At 29.3% G+C, this 9,744-nt stretch overlaps 1 protein-coding gene across 3 annotated transcripts; it reads right to left on the bottom strand.

Annotated features, from left to right (window-relative positions):
- Positions 1 to 3,889: 3,889 nt before the first annotated feature.
- On the bottom strand, positions 3,890 to 7,298 carry LOC112279205 (uncharacterized). Of its 3 annotated transcripts, none has more exons than XM_024513415.3 (8): positions 6,895 to 7,298; positions 6,334 to 6,487; positions 5,915 to 5,955; positions 5,575 to 5,632; positions 5,128 to 5,221; positions 4,869 to 4,953; positions 4,481 to 4,546; positions 3,890 to 4,264 (listed from the first exon to the last, which is right to left on the bottom strand). In XM_024513415.3, the coding sequence occupies exons 2-8, from the start codon at positions 6,467 to 6,469 to the stop codon at positions 4,073 to 4,075; spliced, it is 672 nt and encodes a 223-aa protein (XP_024369183.2). In that variant the 5' UTR covers positions 6,470 to 6,487; positions 6,895 to 7,298; the 3' UTR covers positions 3,890 to 4,072. The 3 variants fall into 3 exon arrangements, with proteins under 3 accessions (XP_024369183.2, XP_024369193.2, XP_024369201.2); XM_024513425.3 differs by having other exon boundaries at positions 6,334 to 6,483; positions 6,895 to 7,285; XM_024513433.3 differs by lacking the exon at positions 6,895 to 7,298 and adding an exon at positions 6,638 to 6,854.
- Positions 7,299 to 9,744: the final 2,446 nt, after the last annotated feature.

Raw genomic sequence — 9,744 nt, 5'->3', positions numbered from 1 at the left:
CAATTCTCTTTCAATATCAATTCTTGGTTTTTTAAGATAATTTTTGCTAAAAAGTATTCTTAATATTTTTTTAAAATACATATATTAAAAAAAAATGTACTTTTATTTGCTTCATTTATGGCCCTTTAAAATAAATAAAAAAAATTTATCAAAAAATATCATTAATATTTATTAATTTTTACTACCTCCTTATCTATTATCTATATTTTTAAGATAATTTGCTATAATATTTTCATTCAAGCTCTTCTATAACATATAACTTTTTTTAATCTTTCACTTAATAGATGTGTTATAATATGACAACATGTTATTATTTGGCATGATTTATAATCTAAAAATATATTAGATATTTGGCTATAGATAATTTAGCTCTAATTTATTGTTCAAGTTTCAATAAATGAATTATTCTTAATAAAAAGTACAAATAAATGCAACAATATCAAAAGATATTCTACTAGTAAAAACCCTTTTTATTTAAGAAGGTTTATACATAAGGCTTTCTAGAATATCTAGAAATTTCCTAACAACCTTTGTTATACCAAATCATGACTAATCATTTGCAAGTAAGTTAGATTTTCAATAATTTCAAAGAAAATCTATAATCTCATTTTAAAACTCATTTTTATATCAAAATTTTATCATAGTTCCATAAATCCATTTTTAACATACATATAAAGTCTTGGCTCTCAAAAATTCTTTTAATTTTTTTTATTTTTTTTTATTTTTTTTTTGCTTTAAAAACTTTAGAATTTTATATCTCTTGATCAAATTATTTAATTTTTTTAAAATTTCTAGATAATATAGAATTTATCCTTAAGCTTTGCTACATATGAATAAATCATAATTTTATTGCCGATCATTTGGCATCTTAGAAACCTTAGCAGTTGCTCTAAACTCTAACTTATAAGTATCTAAGTATTATTTTCTTCATATTTCAAAAACCAAAAATTTAAATACCAAAAAAAATTTATATAACTTAATAACATAATAATACACACTAATAAAAATTTTGAGCCAAATCTTATCAAATTTCTTGAGATATAGTTCAAAACACAACAACTAGAAAATTGAGTTATTTATTGCCCTTAGATTCCAAGCACTGACTTCAACTTCCAATATTCCTTTCATCCTAACTTAGAATTCATCAAATAATATAAGTATAATATAGCCAAAAACATTCTCTTTTCAATCCTAGTCACTAATCTTTTATTATTTTTTGTATGCATGTATTATGTCCCAAAAAGTGATAGTAGGTACAAGATCAACACCTTGACTTTGAACACCTATATCTCCTTCACAAAAACTTTAAATCAAACAAAATTTGCACCAAACCCATATCCAAAAATCTTAACTTATTGATTCTAGCCTTTGGTATTCAAATGTCCTCAAAAGAGTAACCCTAATCTCTAATAAGGCTTTAAGCAACTTCCTTGAAGTTCATTAAGTATGACTTTTGGACAATAGGAATGGAGATTTATATCATCTATCTTCATTCATCCATATAGATGGCCTAACTATCCCTTTTGATACCAAAACTCTTCTCTATTCTTTTTTTTAATAAGTTTTACATAATATATGGTCTAAATATCAAATAAAAAAATAAGATAAGATTTCAAGAATCACCAATCTTTAATAAATATGGTTCTAAATATACAAAAACTATTATCAATATAAAAATTAACTTCAATAGTAGCCCTTTTAGACTAAGTACTTCAAAGTAGTAATCTAACCACATTTTGTATCCAACTAAAAACTAATAATGTGACTTTCACTATATTATATAGTAAATTGTACATTAAACATATATGTGCATTATTTTCACATGATAGCTAAACTACAACACGACAACAATTTGACTTTATATATGTTTATAGGTAATTGATAGGTTAAAAAATTTTCCAATAAGTTGGTCACTTGTAGTAGAAGTTTGTCATCTGATACACATGTGAAACTTGTCTTGTATGTTAGATACATGTCTTACAACTTGGAGACATTTTGGAGATCTTATAAAATGTTGCTACATAGCTTCTAGTTAGATAGTATGTAAAGAGGTAAGAACAAAGCCTTCTTAATTCTTGTCAATGCCTTTCTTGTCCTTAATCTTGTTTCAAAAATCTTTAATATATATATCATAAAAATGTTCATTGCATAATGTACAAGTTTTTTTATGTATTAAATAATTAGAAATTTAATTTTTTACACAATTATTATACATACTTGTACTTATTTAGAATTTATTATGTGTAAGTAAATTTTTTTAAAAATGATAATATTGGTTTTAAATTTATATACTAAAATAATATTTTAAATTTTATTAAAAAAAAATTATTTTAAAATATTTTAATTTATAAATTGATAAAATATAGAATAATAATTTTTAAATTTTATGTATTCGTAATTATTTAAAATTCTCTAAATTTATATAGTAATTTTTATACATTTTATTTTAAATATTTTTTATATATTATATATTAATTTATTTTGTGAATATATAGTTGATAGGATTAAAATATTTGCCTTATATCAATCAAAATACTAATAATATTGAATCATATTATAGTGCATTGAAGATATAATTAAATAAATAAAAAATTAGGAGAATCAAATAGAAGAAGAATAAATTGCTTAATGTAGCATCTTATAACTTTTATTATCATCAATTATATGTACATGGATGAAAAAAAGAGAAATGGTTTTGTACCAAATATAACTTTTGAAAAAAGAATTTAATCAAGTATTTAAAAAACTTTGAATATTTCCAAAGAAAATATCTTAGAACCAACTTCTATGCATGGATTTTAGAAGATGAAGTCTTAAGATTATAAAGATTTTAAATCTTAGTATGTAACTCCAAAGCCTTTTATAAATTATACATGTTATTATGAGTAGGCAATAAGAGACAATTTTTACAAGTACCGAAGTGCAATCCTTTTTCATTTTCTTTTATCAAATTGTTGTGCAACTATCATATTTTAATCACATAAAATATATTTACATAAAAAAATAAATAAATAAATAAAACAAAAAAAAAAAACAAACAAACAAATAAGAGGTTTATGGTGTTCCATTGTGATTCAAATTGTAGGAGTGTTTTTAAATATGATTCTAGAATTAAAGTAGAAGTAAAGAAAAAAAATGTTAAATGTGAAAGAATAGAAAATATAGTTAATACAAAAGTACATAGTAAATTAATTATAGAATTGGTAAAAACATCTTATCAAACAAATATGAATGAAGTGTATGAAAATATTATATAAATTGTAGATAGTAGAGATTATTTTTTATTACCATATTCTATAATACTTTTAGAAAGACCTAGTAATAAAGAAACAAAATACGAACAAGAAGTGTTATCTCTACTATCCATCCTAATATGGTTTAGGAACTTGCAAATTATATTTATGGCATTTTTAAAAATAAAAATAACATAATATAAAGATTTAATAAAAATTCTAACATTTGAACCTTTTTCATAAATGTTAAACCTTTAATCCACTTTGAGACATTAAGAGGCGAACATCTCAAGCTAGGTTCAACATCTCTAATTTACTTTCCAATCAATGTATATTTCCAACACTTCATTGGTTTTGAAATTATATTAGTTCACTTTAGTCTACAGCCCTAACATCATGATGTTATCGAATTATGTGCTCTGGCCTGTCTACATGATAACAGCTCCAAAATACCCAGTATCAAGGGCTAATGAAGCTGTGATGCAACACTCATACAGGCTGGCTATGCCGTCTTTCAAAAAAAAAAAAAAAAAAAGACAAGACAAGACAAGCTACCATTATTCCAGGTCTACAAAAAGCATGCACACAGGAATCATCGCTCTAAAACACCATCGTTATGCAGATGCAACGGTCGAAGAAATGAGGCAGACAGCAAGAGAAAAAACATGAGCCTCTAGATGTACAACATTGAAAAGAATAGTAACAAAGAAAGCACCATCTTTCTCGGCTCTCAAAAGCTACCGTCATTGACTACCCCTTTCCGAGACAGTTAAGTATTCAGACTTCTAATTGGACCCTGGTCATAAGAATCACCCACTGCTTTCATGTGTTAAATGGTGTCATCCGTAAAACTTGGGTTGAGACCCTGGTCTAGTTCCTGAGGTGCCACTGTTGTCTGGGGTATACTGTTGAGAGGATGGACTACCCTTCCGCTGGAGTAGCGTGTGTTGGTGTTGAAAGAATTCCTGAATCTCCTGCGTTGTCATAGCTGCACCACCCTCACTTTGCACCTCGTGCATTTTGGATTGTAGCTGGGGAAATACCAAAACAAAGCGAGCGTAGGAACAGATTGAAACAAAAGTGAAAAAATGTCCTCAAGCTAAAAATGCATATGAAATGAACTCCGTGTGTTGAGTTGAGTCTGTTGAGAATGTTAAAAGAACTGGCTCTCAAGGTACACTTGTATATGACATCTGCAGTCAGTGCAGTAAAAAGGAACTATGAGTCAAGTTGAGCTAGATACTTACCATCTGAAAAAATGCTTGCTGCTGATCTACAGGAAAGGCTCGCAGTTGCTGCAACATACCCCTTTGCTGCATAAAGCACATGTTCAAGCTACATGACTATAGACGAAGCACATGTTATATTACTGCTAGTTACAATCACCTTGCACATTGTTTTCCGATGCGATATGTACCAGACAATGATGCAGACAATTTCGATCCTACTAGACACCAAGATGCAGACCACTCTCCACGTCCCTTGTACTTTCACTATGACGACCGAAAAAAGAATACAATTTTTTGACCATCAATAAATACATCTATTGTAGGACTAGGACCAAGTTTTTCCAGCACCCCCAAATGATCACTTCGCATGTTTTTCTGCACTTTCAATAATTTTATGTGTGTGTACCTGTTGCTGAGACTTCTTGACCTCCTCCATTTTCCGTGCAAAAGCTTCCGGTCCTAATTCTGCCTCTTCACATGCCATCTCTTCCCTAACCAATGATTTCATTATCATAAGTAAAACTAGCAGGTGATGACAAATACGAGATTCGAACTTTCGGAATTATGAAACGCATCAATTCCTGTTTCCTCCACGTCATATAGTATACACTATCAGAAGAAAAAGCGAGTTTCTAATAACTTGTGGGGAATATCCTTGTGCTTACCGCGACACGAATTGGTAGAATTGAATCATCAAGTCACGATCATCTGAGTAAACCGTATTCACCTTTCCCAAGCACTCAATTCCAAATTTCGGATCTGCAAACAAAGGGGTAGTAATGATACTTTCAACATTATGTTCTCATACCTTTGACACATTTTGTCTCAGCCAAGATGCTGGACCAAGAACCTAAATTCTTGCATTCAGCAAAGAAAAATCTCACCAACAGAAAATTGACCACTTTAAGTTCTTGCACAATCAAAGCACGGTAGACGTAGACATGTCCCACTAACATAATCTGCAACATTTCATAAGATCCATCCCTGCAAGCCAGTGAATAGATTCTGCGAGTATAAGAAGCTGGCTGCTAAAACCTACGAAGGCTGGATGTAAGGAAGCACTATGATCTCCAGCAAGCCGTATTTAGAAGAAGAATGAAGAGGAATGTCACCTACACCCATCTTGAGAAACAGCTCCTCCTGAATTTCAGTTGTTACATTTACTGCTTCCTGGGACATCCATATTGTCATTCAAAAAAACATTAGAACTGAACAAGCCAAACACAAGGGTGGGAAGAAAAACCATTATAGACAGCTAGGGTACATGAAGTGGGCGAGATTGCACTTACAAATCCAGCAAAATTACAATCATTCAGCACATTCTAGGTCCGCACCGAAGTAGGCCAACATCTAGTCAAAAAGCATCATTCATATTTTTCACATAAAGTGAAACTCATAATAAAGCGTATAGTAAGTCATGTCCATTTTAACAGAATTGCGAAAGAATATCACCTGCTCGTCCTTAATAGCATCTGCAATACGGCTTTTTGTCTCTGTTTTCACACAAGACCATGGAACCACAATACATCAAACGTATGACAAAATGTCAAAGGAACAAGCAAACAATGCGACGCAGATCTGTAAGAAAGAGAATGAGAAAGTTCATGATAATCAACCACGACTCCGTCAACGGTGCCAAATTAGAGGTGGTGACGAGTTCATTCGAAGATGGTCATCAAGGATTATCAGCACAACCAACCAGATATTGCAGGCCAGTCTATTCAACATTAGACCAGCAAATGAATGGAGATCACATTACTTCTTTAAATAATGAAATTTCAGAAAATGCGGATACTTTAATTGATGCTACAACATTTTTCACAAGAAGACAACAAAACAATCTCAAAGAATGCACCACATGGCATACTTACCAGGTTGATCAAGAACGCTCGAAAAGTCCCGAAATAGTTGCAGCAGCTGCTCTTTGGTGAGCATGCCTTCAGATTGCAAGTCAAGGTTCGGTTGTCCTCCGAAAATGCCACCAGCCCAATTGTAGTAGGACGCCATGGTTCCTTATCACTCTGACTATCACCAAAGAGTAAAAAAACATGTTAATTTTGTATATACCTCCACAAAGCGTAAACCATTCAGTACATTCAAGCCACACGGAAGAGTCCGGAAGACCTAACAAGGTGGAAAATTTACGCGTTCAATACAACGCTCCAGAGGACTAACCTCCTCAATTAAATTCAAATCGACATCCACATCACAAGCGCGAAATACACTCCACCCATCTTTGAAACCATAAAAAAAAAAATTCAAACCCTTTCCAAATGCCAGTGATGCCACAACCCCACTACACAATCCACATTCGTGGTCCAACCTCTACATTCGAAAACTTCAGCCAACTTAAAAACTACCGACACTACAAGCGTCCTCGCACCACACTCCTGCAAAAGGATTCAAGGCAACAAGCGTAGAACAAGCCTTACCTATCTTTGAAATCACAGTGCCTACCCTTCCCTGTTTTACTTCCCCAGACAGCTCCACGACAACGCTTCAAATGTTTCCCATTCTGAAGAGATGGGTTCCTGGCTGGTTGTTTGTTATTCGGCATTCATGAGGCTTCTTCGACAGAGCTGTGAGTGTCCATCCCTGCTGCGCTCCGCAAGTCGGTGGAGGTAGCAGATTCAACGACGACTATTGCGCTCAGAACATGTGGGTGGAAAAGCACTTTGGATGATGAGGATGATGAGGGCTCTTCTGCAACCAAGCAACCAAGCAAACTAACTAGAAAAATCTCACCTTGCACTCCTATTAGCAGCAATTGTTCGCTCTCCCTCCCCCCCTTTGCTCACTCTTGCCCTGGGATTTCATACCCACATTTTGTGAACATGTTTCATGCATTGCATGTCCGTTTTATATATTTCTACATGTTTTGTGAAATAGAGGTGCATCTGCAAGAAGTCTTCGGCTGAGCTCGCCAAGAAAAGAAGTCATTAACTTGTTCATCAGCCAAGGGAAGTTGGTGCAAGGAAACATGATTTTGTGGTACTGTTAGAGATTGAGAAATAATTTGCAGGATTATAAATATATATATATATATATGTGTGTGTGTGTGTGTGTGTGTGTATACATATAAATATCTCTAATCATATAAGGATACTGTTACAAAATTGAGTCAGTAAGATTTTATTAGGCATAAATTAAAATAAATAAATAAAAATCCAAATATTTACAGAATTTTTACAGAATTTTTTCATACATCTTTTTGTAAATACATTGTAAATACATTCCAAGAACTTATTTAGTTCATCAGTTTTTTATAATTTTAAAAAAGATCACCTTGTTTATTAAAAATATTTTGTTGAAAAAGTGTATAAGTTCAAAAATAGGTATGGGTTTAAAAGCTTTCACAAACAAACAAAACAAAACCAAAATAGTGTTGCAATACTTTAAAACTTAATTATTTTTTATTGATTTTGCGAGAGGATAATTTTCTACATTAAAATTGATATGAATTTTAACATCTATATTACTAAATACTGTAAAAATTAGTTTAAACTAAACTTAGATTATTTTCTAGAATATACTAATTTTAATTAATAAATAAGAGAGTTGTGGTAATTAGGACTAAGATAACAACTAGACTCAAGGTAATAGCAAAAATTAATAGTAGGTAAGTACTTAGAAAATTCATTCATTAAATATTTTCATCAAAAAGTAATCTAAAAATAATTAGTCAGCAAGCACCTTAATACAAATGTTTCTATATATAAATACAAGATATTAGAAGTAAGATTTAATCTTATTCCATGTGTTTTTTTGTGTACATCTTTTTTATCTTTTTACTTTTTAGGATTTTACTATTTTTAAAATTGATTGAACTATGGACTTATTAATATTAAACTTCTAGAAAGAAATAATCTTATTGGTAATGTACCTCGTTAAAGAATAAAATATATATTTGTTTGTTTGCTTTAGAATTTAAAAATACTACTCTTAACTTATGGATGTCTTTAAAGTTACTAATGCTTAAAGAAACTTTGGTCATTCTTTAAAAAAAAAAAAACATTATTAGTAGAAATGCTTACTTATGTGCAATTGTATATTTTAGAAAGTAAGAAATTTAATAGTATTACATTACTTTGTTGGAAGAATATTTTAATATAATTTACTGAATTTGAGGTTTTGGATATTTATTATACGTTTTGCATTTACATCTCAACACATTTAATTAAATAATTTCAAATAATAAAATTATTAAATTAACAAATATATTATAAAGTTGTTTAAAATAAACATGAGAAATTATAAATAAATTAAATACTTTCTAGATTTAAAGACTCATCTGACATGTTGAGGTTATTTTTAATCTTATTAAGTGTATTAAAAAAAAAAAAAAAAAAAAAAAAAAAAAAAAAAATTGTCAATTAAAAAACTTGGAATTGGTTTTATTTGAAATATAGTTTTCTAAAAAAATTGATATATAATTATTTTTTCATTTTAATAATAATAATAATAATAATAATAACCTATTAAGAATTATAATTTCTAATATAAATTTTTAAAATCTAGTTTAAGTCTATAATTAAGAAGAAGTGATATAATGTGTTCAACATAGCCTCAAGTAAAAGTAAGGATTTGAGAGTTATTAAAACATTTAAAAACAGAGAATTCAAAAATTACAAGGTGATAATAAATAAATAAAATTTGCAATATTTGACCTTTTTTAAAAAAATTGATAGTTTTGAAGATCCTCCACTGAAAGAAGAATGTAAAGATTTAAATAATAATAGTAATAAATTTATCTTTATTAAATATTTAGTATCATCTATATTTTACAAGTCCTATTTAGATGCATTTTTAATCATGCCTTTCGTTGCATAATATCTTATGCTTAACACTCTATTTTTTTATGTCCTCCAAATAAATTAAAATTACGCATTAATACACTTTATTTATACATGGTAGTTTAAATGTAATACATCTTAAAGTTTTAGAAATAATTAAAGCAACCTCTATTTATACAAGCTCAATGTCTTTTAAAATTCAATATGGTCAAATCACCTCTATTATATGTTAATTTACTACCATTGTTCTGTATTACTACATTTAGAATTATTAGTGGTCACTTCAAATTCTACAAAATAGTTATAATTTTAAAAAAGAATATAAATCCCATAGAAAATCTTTAATATTTTTATATATCCAATTTAATTTACATTACACTAATTTTATAAATTAATATTCTTAATATCTAAGCATAATATAAAGTCTCATGTAGCTCATTAATATCTTATAATTTCAAAAAATAATAATAATAAAATAAAAAAAATTAA

The sequence above is a fragment of the Physcomitrium patens genome, chromosome 1 (assembly GCF_059467195.1).
Source record: "Physcomitrium patens ecotype Gransden chromosome 1, ASM5946719v1, whole genome shotgun sequence".
NCBI lineage: Eukaryota > Viridiplantae > Streptophyta > Bryopsida > Funariales > Funariaceae > Physcomitrium > Physcomitrium patens.
Note: the sequence above shows the minus strand (reverse complement) of the source record. Positions and strands in the feature narration are given on the sequence as shown.